Source organism: Pteropus medius, unplaced genomic scaffold, assembly GCF_902729225.1.
Source record: "Pteropus medius unplaced genomic scaffold, Ma_sr-lr_union100, whole genome shotgun sequence".
NCBI classification, from domain to species: Eukaryota; Metazoa; Chordata; class Mammalia; order Chiroptera; family Pteropodidae; genus Pteropus; species Pteropus medius.
In genome coordinates, this window is record NW_024346980.1 from 253781 (window position 1) to 271470 (window position 17690).

Here is a 17690-nt window from a genome sequence, read left to right on the forward strand (position 1 = left end):
GGCGTCAGTGCCCCTCCCTCCCTCCCTCCACGCCCCCCAGACCTGGCGCTTGAGACTTTGCAGAAGAGTTTGCGCAGCCAGAAGATGCTGCCGCTGCTGTCGCAGCGCCACTTCGTGCTCCTGCACAACGGCGAGGCGGACGTGTGGCCGCGCCCGGCGGGCCCCCGCAATGTCCCCCGCCTGCCGCTGCGGCCGGCCTGCGAGGCCACGTCCCTCGAGCCGGCCCCGTTCCGCGCAGCCGACAGGCCGGGCGCACACAGGCCTGCGCCGCCCCGGGGCGCCAGCAGCACGCCCGGGCGGCCACACTGCACACAGAGGCGCCCCCGGCCGCCCGACCCCTGCCCCGACGGCACCCGGGACGGCGAGCACGAGGCCCAGGGCGCCGAGCGGCCACCAGCGGGCCGCGGGGACCCGGCGCGGGAGCCTTCCCCGGCGCCGGGCGACGAGGACCGCGAGGACGGCGAGGAGCAGCGCAAGAGCGCGGGCCACCGCGGCTCCTAGAGGCGCCCTGGCCGGGACCTATAAAGGCTACTTTGTTACAAACACGGCCTCCGCAGCCGTCAGGCAGCCCGCGGTCCCGGACACCCTCCCCTCGTCCCCACCAGCCCTACTCCACCGCTGGGACCTGTCCTTGGGGGAATAAGGGGTTGGGAGATGGGGGGTTCTGTCCTGCAAGAAGGGGCGATGAGCCCCAGCAGCCACAACCTTGCCCAGCCTGGGGGCTGCCTCCATCGTGGGGGGCCACCCTCCCTCGGGCTCCCACTCAACCCCGTGTCCCTCCTGGACTTGGGCCCTCCTGCAGCCCACCACCCACATGACCCCCACGCCATGGCTCTGCCATCCCCAGGAAAGGTGTCCGGTGTCTCCCGAGGTCCCCAAGAAGGGCTCTCTCAACCCGAGGTGGTTCCTCAGACCCCCCAGGCCTCCCCTGCCTCTACCCCAGGCGCGGCTCCTGTGTGGGCCGTCTGGGGACCAGGCACCGGCTCCCAGTGCCCCGCCGCCCGTCTTCCAGCAGGCAGGGTGCTGCAGAGGCCTGGAGGACCTAGGCGGTGAGTGAGGGCCACGTGGTCAAGGTTTGACAGTGCCCCGAAGGACGTGCAGAGCCAGCACGGGCCCCACCCTGGCTGTTCTGTGTGTGACTGCGACGTTCCGTTCCCCGTGGGTGCAATCCCAAGGTTTTGGGGTGATTCGGGGCCTGTGACATACCCGAGCCCCCAGGGCCAGCCATAATCTGCTCTCCACCGTCGCCCCCGCAGCCACCCGCACCCACCCCAGTCCAAATGCCAGTCCGAGCCCCGTCCCTAGCCCGCCCAGCTTGTGCGCTCCTCCTGCACACCCTTCCACGTGCTCTGCCTCACCCCTCCACATGGTCACCACCAGTCACAGCCACCCCTGACCCCAATCAGCCCTGATGGCAGCGGGCTCCAGCACAGGTGGGAGGGGCTTCTGGGCGCGCCCCCTTCTGTGTGCAACTGGAAGGCAGCCCCTTTCCCCAGACGCACCGGCCGCAGCACTGCCAGAGGGTGCCATGCACTGCAGCGTCCCCACCTGCCCTCTGGAGGGGTGCAGCGGGGGCGGGGGGCAGGGCTGGAGAAGGGAACTGGGGCTCAGAGATATACAGCGAGTCCCCAGGGTCCCAAAGCCAGTGAGGAGCCAAGAACCTGAGCCAGGAGCCAGGGTCTGACCTGTCCGGTCACTCACAGCACACCTCCCCCAATCCTCCCACTGCTGTGGCCTAGAGAGTGGGGTGCCCTTGTCACTGTGTGGCCGAGGTGCAGGAGCCCTGAGCCCCCCCACCCAGCACATCAGCATGTCTGGTGGTCTCTGCATGCGGGGCCGAGCTCGGCTGCTGCCCGCTCTGCCGCCCAGCCAGCCAGCTCTGCATCCCTGAGGCTGGGGCGGGCAGCAGGGCCGTGAAGACCAGGCCCCACAGGGAGAGCGGGCCTCTTGGGTGGGCTGAGTGCACCTGGGTCCCCAGAGCCACCTTGGGCCTGCGGGATCAGGGCCACGTCCTCGGCTGGCCTCCAGGCCGCTCCATAGGCACACTTCTGGTAGGCCCTCGGCCTCCGCACCCCGAGTGTCAGCTCGCAGGCCTCTCCTGCCCTGTCCCTCACGTCCCGCCCACGCCATGAGCGCGTCTTTGGTCCTCTGGCCGCGCGCTGGCTCGCGGCTCGCCACGCGGCCCACGGTGGCATCAGTGCTGTCCCAGAACACTCCGGCTCCACCAGGACGAGCCAGCTGGTGAACGTGGGGATCACAGAGATGGCCTGAGTCCTCAGGGAGATAGTGTCCCTTGCTGCCTGTCATCCCTGGACCCTGAGTGGGTGCAGTGACCCACAGGGACCCCTGATGTGACAAGAAATGCTCCTTGGCAGAGTTGCCTGCCCTATTCTGACCAAGTGCCATCCCAGGACACCCCCGGAAGCCTGGACTAACTGCTACTCTTGGGTCCCTGGTGACCCTGCAGGCCCAAATGTCAATATGTGAGGTTTGTTTACCACCAGAGGTGATGACCGCACCCCTGCCCCCACCCCGGCCCTCCCCAGCACTGCCCAGCCCACATTCAGGCTCCGGACCTTAAGGACCCAGGAGAGGAGGGCGGGAGATGGGGCCTGGGGTGCCATGGGCCATGGGGCACCTGGACATCCCCAATATCCATGTGATGTGGTCAGGGCGGGCACAGGAGAGCCTGCCGGGACCCCTGCCCAGGGGAGGAGTGGCCCTAACACCTAGCACAGAGCTGCCCAGCTCTGTGGCCGGAGCACATATTCCAAGATGTCTGTCTCCCCTCCTTCTCCCCTCTTTCCTCTGGGGGTCCTGCTGGTGGGTGGGGAACTCAAGCAGACGGCCCCAGGTTCCACCTACAGAGGTTTGGGAGCGTCAGGCTGCCCTTGGCTCAAGCTGAGCACCACCTGGGGCCTCCCACCTCGAGAGCTGCACAGCACAGGCCCATCACCCTGGCACCCACAGGGCCACCACAGCCCCCGGCAGCCTGGGCCCAGGGTCTGCCAAGCACCTTCCTGCAGCCATGGGGCAGTGTCATCCAGGCAAGGCCATGGTGCTCTGAGCCCTCAGAGGACACCACCAGCCCCTGTCACCTGGAATGTGACTCAGGTCTGGAGCAGCCCCGGCCTGAATCACAGTCTCTGGAAAGGACCTCAGTTCCAGAAGCTTCCGGGAGAGAGGAGATGTGGGAGGGATACTGCCTCTCCACCAGGCCCCAGGCACAGCCACTTCTACAGGGGGTCTGAACACCACCACGGGGGCCTTTTCCGACCTCACAGTGCAGCCCAGCTTGGGGATGAGGGAACGCACTGCTGAAGGCTCTGGACACCCTATGGGAGGTGAGGGGGGACAGGAGTGACGGCCCCAGGTCCTCATCAGGGCCCCTGAGTGGGCGGTACCAAGCCTAGCACCATGGGCCCATCCGATCAAGGGGCACACCTGGCAGCCCCCTGCAGCACCCCAGGACTAGGGCTGGGGGGTGGGGTCTCTGTCCAGTGGAGGGTCCCACCTGGCTGAGTCTAGACCTCAGTAAAGGCAAGGGCAGGGGCCTTTCCCAGCAGGTAAGGCTGTGGGCTGGGTGGGGAGCTGCTGTGGGCAGCACTTCTGAGAACACAGGATGGCCTCCCGGGCCTTATCTAAGGCTGAACTCCACGCCAGAGGGAGCGGGGCTGTGGTTTTCCGGAATGGGTGGAGGGCTCCTCTTGTGGGGGTGGGGGACAGAGTCTCACTTCAGGGTCTCCATTGGGCTTGGTGTCCCAGGAGGTAGGCTGACTGCCAACCTCTGCAGATGGCCATAGTCCTACCCCCACCCCAGGAAGCAACTGAGGGAGGAGGGAAGGGGCCTCTCATAGCACCTTATCTCAGCAGCAGCCCCCGCCCCTTCCCACATGCCAGCACCCAAGTCTCCTGCGTCTCCCCCTGCCCTGACACTGCCCCGCCTCCACTGCCACCCATGGTTCCCTCCAAATTCGACCGGCTCAGGCCCCCCCTACTTAAGCCCCTGAGCAGCCTCCACGAGCTCACGCCCTGGGGTCCCCACCTGACTCTCCCGCCTCTGTGACCCGCGCAGGACGCTTTTCACGGCAGGGTGTGCTGAGGCCCTGCATGACTAGGCCGAGCTTGCAAATTGTGGGGTTCTGGGGGCTCCAAGGAGGCAGCCTGGCAGGGACATGAGCTGGGAGGGGGCAGACGGGGCTGGGACGACACTGGGTGGGGGCCATCTCTGCGGGGACAGACGTGTGGAGGGAAGGGGTCGGTCCAGCTTCCACGAGGGCTCGCCTGCGCGCCCCAAAGCCCGGCGCTCCCTGGGGCCAGACCGCTCCGCCCCGACCCGCACCGGCCTCGGAATCCCCCGCCTCCTCTGCGCCCGCCGCCGCCCCCGCGCTGACGTCAGCGGCCCCACGCGAGGCCCCTGCGGCGTTTCCGCGCTGAGTCAGCGGGACCGCGCCACCCACAGGCGGCGGCGGGCCGACCACCGCCGGTCGTTTCTCCGGAAGGCCCGCGGCGCCCGGCGCCCGGCCCCGCCGGGGGCGGCCGAGCCGGGCCGGAGACCCTTTCTCCCAGCGCGGCCCGAAGAGGGCACTTGGGGAGGGTCCAGGACAGCGGGGAACACGCCCGTGGGCGTGGAGCAGTCAAGTGACCCAGGAGAGGAGAGCGAGCCCCAGAGAGAGCCGGCTCCCCCAGGGACGGCGGGCGGGGGCTGGCGGGCGAGGGCTGGCCGGACAGGAGAACCGGCCTGGAGACAGAGGGACCCCGACGGCGCGGCAGGCAGGTCCCAGAACTGTCCCTAGGGGTTCTCCCAGAAGGCACCCTGCCATCTGCGCCAGCGCCACTGCCTCTGATCCTCCTGGACTCTCACCCGGAAGTGGCTTCTGGACCCAGCGAGCATGAAGGTGCCCCAGGATAATTATTTCCCATGGGAGCAGTCAAGAAGGGGCTGCCCCGCCCTCCTCCCAGGCGCAGGCGTGGGCAGTGCTGTCACGTGGGGTGGGGTGGTGCTCCCGATGGGACACACCCTGAGCCCCTCAATCCTCCACCTACCTGCTGTGAGCAGTGCCCACCGGGACCACTGCCCATTGGGACTAGGTGGGGGTAAGTACGGATGAGCCACGGCTCTCCTGGGCAGCGTGGGGTGGGGGCTGCAGGCAGGGGCCAGGTGTGCGGCTCACACCTGGAGGGCGCCGCTGCTGAGACGGGTTCCCACTGGCCCGCCCGCCACACCCTGGACTGCTATGCCAGCCAGTCCTTATCTGACTTCCCCAGAAGTCGGCCCTGCCCAGAGGCTGGGAGCGTGTTGCTCACCTCCACCGGGCAGAACCCCAGAACCATGCCCTGGGGAAGAGGGGTCTTGTGAGGTGGTGGGGACCAGCAGCAGGGCTCAGAGAAAGGGCTGGGGCCAAAAGCAGGCCACTCTGACACTGCCCCACACCCACCAGAAAGTGCTGGGTAGAGAAACGAACCTCACCCCAGACTTTGGGCCCAAATAACAAACACATGGGACACATCCCACAGGGGCCAGGCTGTGTGGTCAACTCAGAACGCAGTGGTATCCCAGAGACCAGACGTAGGTTGGGGACCCAGCTGCCCTAGCGTGTGCCAGGCAGACCACCAGGGGAAAGGATTAGACAGGGCAGCAAAGACATACTGAGGATAGGCGTCCCCTCCTCCAGGAAGCCCTCCGAGACCCACGATCCCTGCTGAGCCCCACTCCTGCCTAGTCTGGGAGGGACTGTGGACCCTGGTGGTAGGCCTGGAGCCCAGGAGTCATGCTCCTGTTCTGCCCTCACCCGCACGCATCACTCAGGTCACTGGACAAGTGTTTATTGAGCACTGCCTGCAGCCAGGTCCTGTGCTAGACACAACCCCCGGTCCTAAGGACCGGCACGCTCCACCCTACAGGGCCTGCACGAGGGGAGGCGGCCGAGGCGGGTCTGTAGCCCAGGCCCAGTGGCAGCTGCGGCCTCTGCCGCGTGGTCTGGGGGACTCATCACCGTCAGCACTTCTACCCACTTCCACCGTCGCGGGGAGCGGGGCCAGGCCAGAGCGGGGGGCCCTCAGCAGGGCGCAGAGCCCTCCTGGGCGAGTATCTGGGAGAGTCCCAGCATCAGAGGGCAGCGAGGCCTCACACCCACAGGTCCCCCTTGTCCTCCGCCAGCTGCTCCCCACAGCCCTTGTCCTCCGCCAGCTGCTCCCCGCGCTCCTCCTCAGGGAACTGGCAGCTGCAGGCGTCCTCGGCCGGCGGTGCCTCCAGGAGCATCTGGGTCTCTGCAGAGGGGCTGTGGTCAGCGGGTCAGCCAGGGGCCCAGCGCCCCCACCCCAGGGCACGACTGACCTGGGAGCCACATTCGCTGCCGCCTCAGCTGCCAGATGTGCAGGCCGAGCTGGACCACAGCCAGGACCAAGATGCAGGCGGCCACGGCGAGGAGGCTGACACTGAGCAGACAGTGCCGCTCGGCGGGTGGCGGCAGCAGGTGGCCACACACGGCGTCGTGCGTCCTGTTCCCGGGAAACATGGTGCGGAACCCAGCCTGGGAGCAGCTGGGACACACGGACACAGAGCCCTCGTCAGCCCTCGGCCACCCAGCAGCTCCTGCGCACCCCTGTCCTCCGCGCTGCGTGGGCGTCACCTGAAGGCCCCCAGCACTCACTTTGCCCAGGGCTCACAGTGGCCCTCGCGGCCCCCAGAGAAGGTCCCTGCAGCACAGTCGACACAGTCGAAGCCAAACGTGAACTTTCCTGGAGACAAAGGGACAGATGGACGGGCCATGGGGCTGCTGGCTGGGCGTCGGCCCCCACGCGCATCCACTGGACAGAGGGCTCTGATGCTCGCATGTCTGGGTCCAGGGCAGGCGTCAGTGGGAGAGGAAGCCTTGGGGGAACCAGAGGCTGTGACCTTGGGCTGTGTGGAGGGTCCCTGGGGGCCGTGGGGAGGACAGCGTGGGGCGGGGGCAGGCAGAGGGGTGGGGACAGAGGCTGAGTAAAAGGCACCGACAGGCCTCACGCTGGGCCGGCTTGGTCTGGTAGGCTGCAGGGCAAGAGGCCATGAGGGTCCAGAGGGAGGGCTGAGGCAGGTGGCCCAGTTGGCTGGAGACGCTGCCCCTGTCCAACCTGTCTGCACTGCCCCAGCCCCTCCCCTCAGGTGCACGGGCTGGAGCTGCTGCTCAGGAAAAGGGGTTGACCCCTGGCTCCCCCATGCAGATGGCCGGTGGGCGCTCCCGCTGTTCCTCACAACCAGCCCTGAGGGGCACGAGCACCCTCCTTCGGGATGAGGGCCCAGGCTAAGGGAGAGAAGGACCCACCGAAGGGCCAGGATGAGGCCGGGCACTGAGCAACCGGCAGCTCCTGACCTGATTGATGCCATCTGCCCAGAGGACAAGCCTGTTCCCCTCGCAGCAGTTAGCTGCCTTCCACAGCCACGGGCCACCCTCCGCACCCCGCCCCCGTGGGCTCTGGCTCGGCCTGGCTCTCACACGCCGCGACTCACCGTGAGCCCGCGCCCGCTGGCCGGGCGGGCAGGGGTGGTGCTTGCAGGACTTGCACTGTGGGTCTCCGCAGTGGAACTCAGGCTGGACGCACATGCAGGTCCCCTCGGGACAGTCCTCGGCTGGGTGAAACAAGCCACCCCTCTCAGGAGCTGGGCCGAGCCCTCCTCCCCCTGGCGCTCGGCCCTCCAAAGGAAGCGGGGTTTGAGGGCAGGGCAGCCCCCAGCCCCGATCCACAGATGGCCCCAGGGGACAGAGGGCACCTGTCTGGGAGCCGGGACCCTGTCTAGGTCCAGGTCCCTCCCTCTGTGTCCCTCCTTCCTGGACTCCCAATTCCTCCACCTATACGGCCTGGCTGTGTCCCCCTACTGCCCCGGGTGGCTTCGACTCAGGAGCTGTCCATGCCGGACACTGGAGTAGCCTGGGGGACCTTCCCCGCTCCGCATGGGCCCCAGCTGTCTCCTTGAGGGAGCCTCCTTGTCCCCACTACCGGCGCCACCTCCAAGACCTAGCAGGGTGACACTCTGGGTAAACTCCTTGGATATCTGTTCTCAAACTGGCACATTCCACCTGTCCCTCACGCACAGCCACAGGTCAGAGGCAGAGGGCAGGACAGAAAGAGCAGCTGCGTCCCCAAACTGGGCAGGAAGGAGCCGAGGCGATGGCCAAGGGCTAACTACCCAGTCAGTAGGAGTTGGGACAGCCTCCTCTTCCTCATGGGAACGCAGACCTGTCTTGGGGAAACCTCCCGAACCCCTGGCCCCTGGACTCAGCCTGGCGTGAGCTGGGCGCGCATCCACCTCCCCAGGGATTGCGCCGGTGCTGCGGGCTCCGGACCCGGACAGTTCTCCGACAGCCCCCGCCCCCCGCCGCGTCCCACGCGCGGCCCGCGAGCGCCTTACCGGAGGCGCAAGCGCCGCAGCCGCGCGCGTCGTTCCCGGCCCCACGCAGAACGCTGCCGGGGCCGCAGCTCGGCTCCCCGGGGGGCCGCTGGCCCAGGCCAAGCGCGCAGAGCAGCGCGACGCCGCACAGGACCGCCCGCGCGCCCCTCGGCCCCATGGCGCCCATCGCCCGCCACCTCCGGGGCTTTGAGACCCGCCCGCCCCCGCCGGACACGCCCAGACCCCGCCCCGCAGGCCCCCGCTCTCCCCGCCTCTGCTACGCCCAGGAGTGAGAGGGAAAACGTGACCGACGGGACCCCAAACACGCAGCACCTCGAAGTTCAAGGGGCGGCTGAGTGCAGAGGATTTGGGGGCAGTGAAACGGCCTGTGTGATTGTCATGGTGGATACATGTCACCACAGGTCTGTGCGACCACAGAACGCACAGCACTGAGGGGCCCCAAGGTAAAGGGGTCCCTGGGCGATGAGGTGTCGGCTGTGGGTGCTGCCTGTGCATGGGGCGGGGGCACATGGGAAATCTCTGCCTGCCCTCGGTTTTGCTGCAAACTTAAAACTACTCGGAAAAATAAAGTCTGGTTTTTTTTAAAGAAAGGTCAGTGCGGTCCAGAACTCTGTGCTGACTTCCCCGTGTTATCTCTGCAAACCCGTGGCCTGCCCGGTCTGGAGAAAGGGGGAGCAGCAGGGGGGCTCCGGATGCAGGGGGCACATGGGGGAGTAGGCAGGCCCTGAGACAGGGGAACTCCTCAGATGGCCAGAGGGAGCGGGGTGAAGCCCCTCACCCCCAAATGCCACACCTGCCCAGGCATGGCTGTGCTTGCTCAGCTCAGTGGCCAGCAGCCTGGTGGCCACCAAGGAGCCAGGATGAGCCCACTCCGCCTCCCCCCGGACACCTATAGGCTTAGCGCCCCCAGGGGACCCTCTCACACCTCCCAGCCAGGGACTTGGAGGGGTGTGGGGAAAGGCTGGCAAGGAAAGGCCAGGGCCTTGACTGACCATTGAGGCACCCTTGTCTCTCTCTGAGCCTGTTTCCCCATGTGGCACCCAAGGGCCCTGGCGCCCTGCCTCCTCCAGTGAGCCTGCCTGGATTGTTCGGCCCTATTTCCCACCCACCCATTGAGGCTTGGCACAGGCAAGCTGGCGACAACCTGTGGGAAAGCTGGGGGTGAGCAGTGGGTGACCTGGGTGCACCCGCGAGCTGGAAGTGTGCCAGGCAGACCCTGGACACCTGGCTCAAGCCCCTCTCAGACCTGCACGGGGCAGCTGTTCCTTTTCTGAGAGAAATGACAGGAATTAGCAGTTGGTGACTCAAGTCCTGTTCTTGAGCCCCGGCTGCCAGAGGCTCGGAGGGTCAGGCAGGAACAGTGGGGCTGGGTGCCCTGAGGTCTCTGTTCAGTTCCTGGTGAGGAGGTGGGCCTGAGACAGGTAAAGGTGCCTTGAGTGGAGACCACGGCAGGTGTGGACCCTCTGCCACTGTTCATCCTAAAGGCATGAGAGGTCAGGCCTGTGCCAGCATGAGGTCGCCCAGTGTAAGCGCCCAACGTGCTGTGGGCCAGGAAAATATGACGAACACCCTCCAGTGACGCTCATACCACGCCGTGCGTCCCTCGGAACTTGTACAAGCAGGGCTGGTTAGAACCTTCCGGAAGTAGCTTGTGGGGAAGGTGAGGGTGGCAGGGGAGGGCTGTCTGGGAAGGGGAAGCTGTCGCTGGAGAGGGATAGAGCTCTGTTCTCTGTGACACCAGCAGACTCACAGAACCAAAGGGCCAGGCCACATGACCGCGAGACCTTTACAAGGCAAGAGCGGCAGACAAGATCTGCCTCCCTAGCTGCCTCCCTGGGGAAGCCCCTCGGGCTTTCTGCGATGGGACTGTTATCTGCGCTGTCATCTGCTGGTCTGTACTTTCCAGTGTTTCATGAGCAGCTTGTGCTTCGCGTCATTTATTTTGGCTCACACAGCAGTGTGAGGGTTCCACAGGGGGGCTGGCACCCCGTGGGGCTGGATGGGGAGCCAGGTGGGGGCCCCGGCCAGGCCGGTATGGGAAGGGTGGGTGCCTGTGCGCCTGGGGGCCAGGGGGATGCGGTCTGACACCCAGGCCTGGGACTCAGGCACAGCCTGGAGTGGAGAAAGTCTGGGTGTTCCACAGGGGCACGGGGCAAGGGCCACCTGGAAGCAGAGAGGTGATGACCGCCCTCCGTCATGCATCTGCCCCAGGGCAGGGACCGAGCGGCCAGGCTGGGCACCAGGGGCTCCCGACTGGGGCAAGAGCAGCAGGGTTTGGGGAGGAAACCCTTCCGCACGACCTCCAGCCCTTCAAGCCCCCTCCCCCCACGGCCCCTCCAGGTCCCACAGCGTCCTGCTGCCCTGGGGACCACCGAGGGCCCCGTACCCACGTCAGAAGCGCACCGTTTAGTCTGCTGTGGGGACTCAGCCCGGCCTGCTGACTGAAGGGCAGTGGCTCCTTTCCCTCTGCAGCAGCGGGCTCCAGGGAGCGGGGTGAGAGGAGAGGGAGGCTGGACGGCCTTTGGGGCGACCTTGCGAGGAACACTGGACAGATAGGGGGTGTACCGGGGCTCCGCCGAAATCAGGGCCAAGTCTTCCTGGCTGCAGGCACGTTGCTTGGGTGCCGGAGGCTGCAGCGCACCCAGCAGGAGGCGGGCACGGAACTCGGCCAGTGAGCATCATTAGCCTGGCCCCCAGGGAGCGAGGGGGCAAAGGGCAGGGAGCCCGGTGAAACCCCTTCCTCCTGGCAGTGTTTTGATTTCTAGGAGCTCTTAAGTGTGTGACAGGCACCGCGGGCAGGCCCTCACCCGTGCAGTCTGTCCTGGCTTGTGGTTTTGCTCACCCTGGGGTGTTGCACCCTAGGGCTGCCTGCACACCGCGATGTGTCCGTCCACCCATGGATGTTTGGGTTTCCACCTTGGGACCTGCCTGGTCACATCCCACCTGGAACCTCCAGTTTCCCAAAGTGGCGTCTGTGCCCCACCTGCAGGACTTGGGAGAGGGGCCGCCCAGCTGGAGGGTACCAGGTGGCCTCGGGGACTCGGAGGCCCTGCAGGCCTGGGGCGTCCCGGTCGCCTCACTCAGGCCTGGCAGGCATGGGGTTTGAGTGACTGAGGAAAAGGAGAAACGACACCTGTGCTCTCTCCTCAGTGGGGCACAGAGACGGGGTGACCTCAGCACTCGCTCTGGGCCCAGGTCCTCGTTGTGGAGCCCACGCCCCCGGTTCAGGGTGTTATTGCCGTCCAATCCCCCAGGACATGTTTGGGCCTCTACGTCCCCCTACAGGTCCTGGGGTATGCCCGGAGAAGTGGGAGGACAGCGCCCAGGCTCTGAGCGGTCCCCTGGAGCCCGTGTCCCACACCCCCAGGTCCCCGTCTCCCCGTGCATGTGTAGCCCTCAGCACCCTGGCGCCCAGTCAGAGACCATGCTTGCCAACGTTGTTTATTGGGGCTTCACCCTGGGTGGGGAGTATGCATGGCATACGTAGATGAGTCCGGGTGCCAGCCCAGGAACACCTAAAACGGTGCAGGCCAAGGAGACAGGGCGAAGGGGCGATGGCGGCCTGCGCCTGGGGCACCCTTTACCCAGTGAGGGCCAGCCTGGGGCAGGGTGCCCGCTCCGAGCCCAGCAGATGCCGTTCAGATCTTGGCCAGGGCTGAGTTGGCATCGGCGTGCTCCTCCTGGATTGGGGTCCGACAGCTGCTTCCCCCTGGGGAGGAGGAAGGAGTCAGAGGTGGGAGGTGAGCAGGGCTCAGCCTTCGGGTGAGGGGGTCAGGCTAGGCACAGCAGACACTCACCAGGGTTGGGGACAGACACTTGCCAGGGTCTTGGGGGCAGACCCCACCAGGGAGGCAGGGGCAGACATGCCTCGCCAGGGGCTTGGGGGCAATGACATCACCGGGGGGCTTGGTAGGGGGCAGCAGCCTCCAGGCCCGGCAGTGCAGCAGCAGGATGAGCGCAGCGGCTGCAGGGGCCAGCAGGCCCAGGCCCAGACCCACGCCCAGGACGGCGGCCAGCTCGGGGCCTGCAAGGAGGGGGCCTGCAGTGAGCTCCATCAGGGCAGGGGGCCCTGAGGCCAGAAGGCATCTCCACCTCTGCCTCCCTCCCCACCCCCTCCCCGTTTTGGTTGGGCGGCCCTGCTGAGGCGAGGACAAACCCCCTTACACTTCGGGGGCTCCGTGGGGTGTGTAGAGGGCTCCTGTGAGGTCCCAGGCCAGGCGGTGGTGGGCTGAGCAGTGGGGGGCTGGGCTGGGGGGCCCTGGGTCTCCCTGGGCAGAGCGGCAGTGGGGCTCCTGTCCTCACAGACGGCGTCCGAGCTGCTGCTGGCAGCTCGCAGTGAGCGCTTCCCCGCTAAGGTGCAGCTGGGGAACAGGGGGTACTTAGCAGGCAAGGCCCCCCTGACACCCCGCATCAGTCAGATGGGCCCAGAACCGGGACAGGTGCAGGGAGATGTGGGGGAGACGGGGGTCCGTGCTGGGCTATCTCAGGCAGCATCAGACTCTAGAACGAAGGTGGCTGAGGAGAGGGCCAGGGCCCTGCCAGCCCCCCGACCTTGGCCCTACCCCAGGGTGCCCAAGGCTGCTGCTCATCCCCAACACCCCTCACTCTGGCTCTTCATCTCTCCCATCCGAGCCTTCACCCCTGAACCCCTGCCCCACCAGGCAAGCCCCCCAGGACTGAGGGCCTCACACACTCCCAGTCCCGGGCCACAGTCTCACAGGCACCCCACTTTGGCCTGCTACGAAGGCTGGAAGGAGGAGGCTGGGCCAGGGCTGAGCAGGGGCCAGGGCCGTCGTGGGGGCCCAGGCCCAGGAGACCCCCCAGCCAGCAGCCTCCTGCTTCCAGATCCGGCCCCCGGTTCCCAGGCCCCAGCCGCCTTAGCCGCCCGGCCTCTGGGACACTCACTTGGTCCAGGGCTTGCAGGCCTGGTTGTTGCCTGGGGAAAAGTGTCCTGGTGGGCACGGGGCACAGTCTGCAGCGAGACAGCAGGGCAGGCTCAGCCCGTCTGCCACCGGCGACGCCGTGCCGGGGGGCTGGGGGCTGGTTCTCACCCCCATGGCCTCCAGAAGTCCCTCCCGGCCCACGGGTCACCCAGGCCTCAACCCAGAGCCCCATGCCCACAGCTACGCATGGCCTGTTAGGGGAGGGGTGCCTGGCCAGGCCTGGAAAGGGTACTAGGGAGGAGGTGACAGCATGTGGTGTGGGGGACGTGCTCTTTCCAGGGTCCCTCAGGCGCCCGCAGGCACCTGGACCTGACCCCGCTCACCAGATCCATGCTTGAAGCCGTCTTGGGGCTGGGTGCCGGGCCGGCAGCGGCAGATGGTGTCCTGCTTGGCTGTGCACATCTGCTTGGTCTCACTCCCACTTCCTGGGGGGAACAGTCAGCGCGCTGGAGGACGGGGCTGAGGGCCCAAAGCGACTTCCCCCAGGCCAGCAGCCCCCTCGACGCCTGGGCAGCCCTGGTCCTGGTTCTTCCCAATCCCCAGGCACCGTGTCCCTCCCGGTCACACCCCAGGGACAGGCCTTGGCCTCCTTTCCCACCCTCCCTCCAGCCTGTGGCTGGACCCTCAGCTCCTTGGCCTGACAGGCCACGTGGCCAACATGTGCTCCACCCAACTCCACGTGCTCTGGGGCCCCCGGAGACCCCCAGTGGAGCAAGCCCCACTATGGTTTGGGGTGAGTCCTGTGGCGGGGCCCGCGAGCCTCCACGGAGCTGGGTGCCATGCGGGCGGGGCCGGCACTCACGCTGGTTGCACTGGGTGCAAGGCCTGCAGCTGTCATAGTTCTGGTACTCGTTGTAGAAGCCGGGCTTGCACGGGAGGCACACGGTGTCGTGGAGGTCCGTGCAGCGGCTCTCCATCCCGTAACCTGCAGGGAGGGGTGGAGGGGCTCCGTGAGCCTGGCTCCAGGTCACCCACAACCCTGGGGTGTCGCCCACCCTGTCACCCTGAGCCCACTTGTCCCGCAACACCCACACCCTTCACCCCACCTGCGTGTCCCTGTGTCCCCATTCCCACACCCCCGTCCCCACCGGCACCCTCCCCTACTCCATGGCCAGGCCACTCACCTGGCTGGCACTCGCGGCAGCACCTGTCGCCATGGGGGTAGCTGTGCTCGGAGCATCTGAGCTGGGCCGCGGTGCCCAGCACGAATCCCAGGAACAGGAGGGCTGAGCGGGGCACCCTGGGCCGCGGAGCACCCACACACATCCTCGCCTCGCAGGTGGTGCAGGAGTCTGGGGTTTTTCCTTGCAGGATGTGGCTATAAGGGCTGCGGAGGAGGGGTGGGGAGGGCGGGAAGAGGAGGGGACTACAGCGTTAGACCTGGTCCCAGTCGGTACCCAGCCCCACGACCCCACAGGCCAGGCCCCCCACATGAGGCTCCCTGCCCCCCGCCCTCCGCCCCCCATCCCGGGTCCAGGGAGCACTTGGTGTCCTCTGATGTGGACCTGGGCAGTCTCGGGACAGTGCAGGAGGGCCTGTGTGCTAGGGCCACTATGGTGTGCACAGGGGCAAAGGACACAGGCACCTGCACACGCGTGTGCACATGGCACACACGTCTGGTATCGCTGGGTGCCGGGGGCTTTTGTGACTTCTAAATCTTGCCCCTGATGCAGTGTTACCTAGTCAACAACTGCCTGAAGGAGTCTGCGGAGGACCAGCAGCGCTGGGAAGTCCCCTCCCCCAGGAGGGCAGGTAAGGCAGGCAGGCCCACCTGCGGGAAATCCCCGCTCCGCCCACGGGCAGGGGCCAGGGCAGTCCAGCCTCCCTGAGCCTCCACAGCCAGAGGGTCCCCACGGGGAGAGGTCAGGCGTCCAGGCAGCCTGGTGCTCCCCGTCTCCCACTGACAGAGGACGCTTTTTTTCTTGCCAAATGAAGACAAACTGTAGGCACTCGGCCTAGAGGCTGCCCTGGGAGGTGAAGGGGTGAGAGACGTCGATGCAGTATGGCCACAGGCGTCTAGGGCGCCGACTGGACGGCTATGCCAAGGCAGAGGAAGCTGGAGGCAGCGTCGGCGGGGTTGCGCGTGAGGGCGGCTAACCCGCGAGAGTGGACGGGAGGGTTCTGGGACCATGGCTCGGGAGAGCTCGCCACGGGGGGATCGGTCGTTGCAGTGCGGTCAGTCCTTACAGTGGGCTGGCGCAGGACCCCAGGCCACGGTCACCTTTCACCCCCTCCCGTGGACCCAAACACACACCTGGATTCTCTCCCCGGGTCGGGTCGTGGAGTCGCCATTCGTTTGTGCCACACCCCGCCAGGGACTGTGTTTCCAGCCTAGACGTGTTCCACACTGGGATGTAAAACCTCAAAACCTACTGACCGGTGACAAGGGAACAGCGAGACTAGCTGATCCAGGGCTTGCCAGGGCTGCCCGCGGGCGCCTGCACACGCGAGGCTGCACCACGGCCATGGCGCCCTGGTCGGCTCGCGGTTCCCCTCCAGCTGGCATCCAGAGCGCAGGCGCCATGTCTGCGGAATTAGCAGCTAAGGAACCACTTTCCATGGAGATTCAGAAATCGCTCTGCTCTTCAGAACTCTCAGAGCTGTGGGCACCCAGCTACGAAGTGTGGCCAGGGCGGAACCGTCACAGGACCAAGAGCACATTCCCCAAGTGGAAACCAGAGGCCCAGCAGCCCAACTCAAAGACTCTGTGACAAATGATCGGATCCCGTGCGTGAAAGCATCAGCCTGCCATCCTGCCAAAATGCACTGAGTCATTCGCATTTTAATGCTCTGGACAATCAGATTGGGGTGCAGCTTTCTGATAAAGAGTTTCCACGTATTGAATCAAGAACAGATACTTTTATTTTTACCATCAACTCTAAAAAAAGAACTGTAGGCTCCACGAGTGACATAAGTCAGGGTGTGGTGAGCAGCACATCTCTGTGGCTGGAGCCCCACACGCCTGGCCCCACAGATCGGGCATCTGCTCACGGTGACCCACGAGACACTGAAAACTACAGTCAGAATACACGCAGCCAGCGTCCGGCGGGTACGTCCAGGGCGGCTCATGCCTCTGCCCAGCCGAGATCCTGTCTGCTCGCCGCCCACACAGCCACAGGCCTGGCCTCCCGCAGACCAGCTGCCACCACACATTCTCGTCGCAGACACGAAAACTATGTTTGCTGTTGTCTGGAAAGCAGCCCAGGTGTCACCACACCCACTGCTCTGTGGCGGCCCCACCCCACGCTGCTCGGAAGTGGGTCCCTGTGGCAAGGGCTAACCACACGGGCAGCTCAGGGCAGCCGCTCTGCCCATCCAGCCAGGGCCCCTACCCCGGCGGGGCCTTCAAATGTCTGAGCAGACCCGTGGGCCAGCGAGCTGTCCACCGAAGCACCCCAAGAAACAGCTCAGGGCCACCAGGAGGGGACTGGCGGGTGGAAGGGGTGGTTTGGCGGTTACGTAGAGTCTGGACCCTCATTTAAACCCTCGCAGCGGGAGTCCCTCCGTGTCCACATACCGGCCAAAGCACCAGGCACGACTGACAGTGGGCGGTGGGACAGCCACCAGGGTAGGACAATCTTGCCCAACAGCAGCCAACACTGGCCTGCTTTACTCCGGGCTCCTGGCTACCCCTCCTCCATCCCCAGCCCTAAGGCAGTGACCCAGAGATTGTGCCCTGACGTCCCTTCTCTACCTCAAACTCCCATTCCCACCTGGCCCTCACGGGCCTGACCAACTCTGCACCCAGACCCCACTCCTGCTCTGCAGAGCGAGACCCGACCCACAGCCCCCGGGCCCCACGCAGGGCCTCTGGGTCTCTGCATGGGGGTGGGGAGTGGGGGGGGTGCTATCCTGGCACCGTCTCCACACGTTATGCTGGAAGCCCCATGTTCTAACCAAGTCGCCCACCTCAAAAGCTTCGAGGGGAAGCCACCTGGCCACAAACGTTCCAAGTTAACGTTTCATGTGTTTTCTCCCACCAAAAAAAAATGAAGCAGGGAGAAAGAGACAACTACATTTTAAAGTAAGTTAAAGTGATTCTTGTCACAAGTATGTGCGTTTCCTCCGAGCCAGAAGCTGACGGGCGGCTCTGACAGCCCCCTCCCCAAGGGGCGGGCGCCCTGCTGCCCTCCCTGGTTTCCAGCGAAGCTCGAAGCTCGGCCCGCAGTCTCAACCCTTCAGCTTCGAGGAAACGTCGAGACTTGTGCTATTTCCCACAGTGTGGCGAACGCCGCGGGCCCTGCTGTGGTTGGTGCCTTCCGCAGAGCGGCCTCGAGTTCTTGGAAGAGATGCGGAGATGACACGGGACTCCTGCGCACGCGGGGCCCACGACGAGGCACAGGCCTGACCGGGGGCAG

General features: G+C 66.1%; 3 protein-coding genes across 5 annotated transcripts in view; 1 reads left to right on the top strand and 2 right to left on the bottom strand.

Annotated features, from left to right (window-relative positions):
- TTLL10 (tubulin tyrosine ligase like 10) overlaps nt 1-539 on the top strand; it is a 46401-nt gene extending 45862 nt beyond the window's left edge. For both annotated transcript variants that reach the window (XM_039876791.1, XM_039876790.1), the window contains exon 15: nt 41-539. In XM_039876791.1, coding sequence (XP_039732725.1) covers nt 41-501 — 461 coding nt within the window. In that variant the 3' untranslated portion in view covers nt 502-539. The remainder of the gene's footprint in view (nt 1-40) is intronic.
- Nucleotides 540-5810: 5271 nt separating this feature from the next.
- Nucleotides 5811-8561, bottom strand: TNFRSF18 (TNF receptor superfamily member 18). Of its 2 annotated transcripts, XM_039876793.1 has the most exons (5): nt 8390-8561; nt 7490-7609; nt 6654-6741; nt 6338-6543; nt 5811-6270 (listed from the first exon to the last, which is right to left on the bottom strand). In XM_039876793.1, the coding sequence occupies exons 1-5, from the start codon at nt 8553-8555 to the stop codon at nt 6128-6130; spliced, it is 723 nt and encodes a 240-aa protein (XP_039732727.1). In that variant the 5' UTR covers nt 8556-8561; the 3' UTR covers nt 5811-6127. The 2 variants fall into 2 exon arrangements, with proteins under 2 accessions (XP_039732727.1, XP_039732726.1); XM_039876792.1 differs by lacking the exons at nt 7490-7609; nt 8390-8561 and having other exon boundaries at nt 6654-7449.
- Nucleotides 8562-11814: 3253 nt separating this feature from the next.
- On the bottom strand, nt 11815-17684 carry TNFRSF4 (TNF receptor superfamily member 4). Its single transcript, XM_039876794.1, has 8 exons — nt 15587-17684; nt 14457-14659; nt 14135-14257; nt 13656-13757; nt 13295-13361; nt 12554-12750; nt 12288-12413; nt 11815-12098 (listed from the first exon to the last, which is right to left on the bottom strand). Exons 1-8 carry the CDS (start codon nt 15622-15624, stop codon nt 12028-12030), a joined length of 927 nt encoding a protein of 308 aa, XP_039732728.1. The 5' UTR covers nt 15625-17684; the 3' UTR covers nt 11815-12027.
- Nucleotides 17685-17690: the final 6 nt, after the last annotated feature.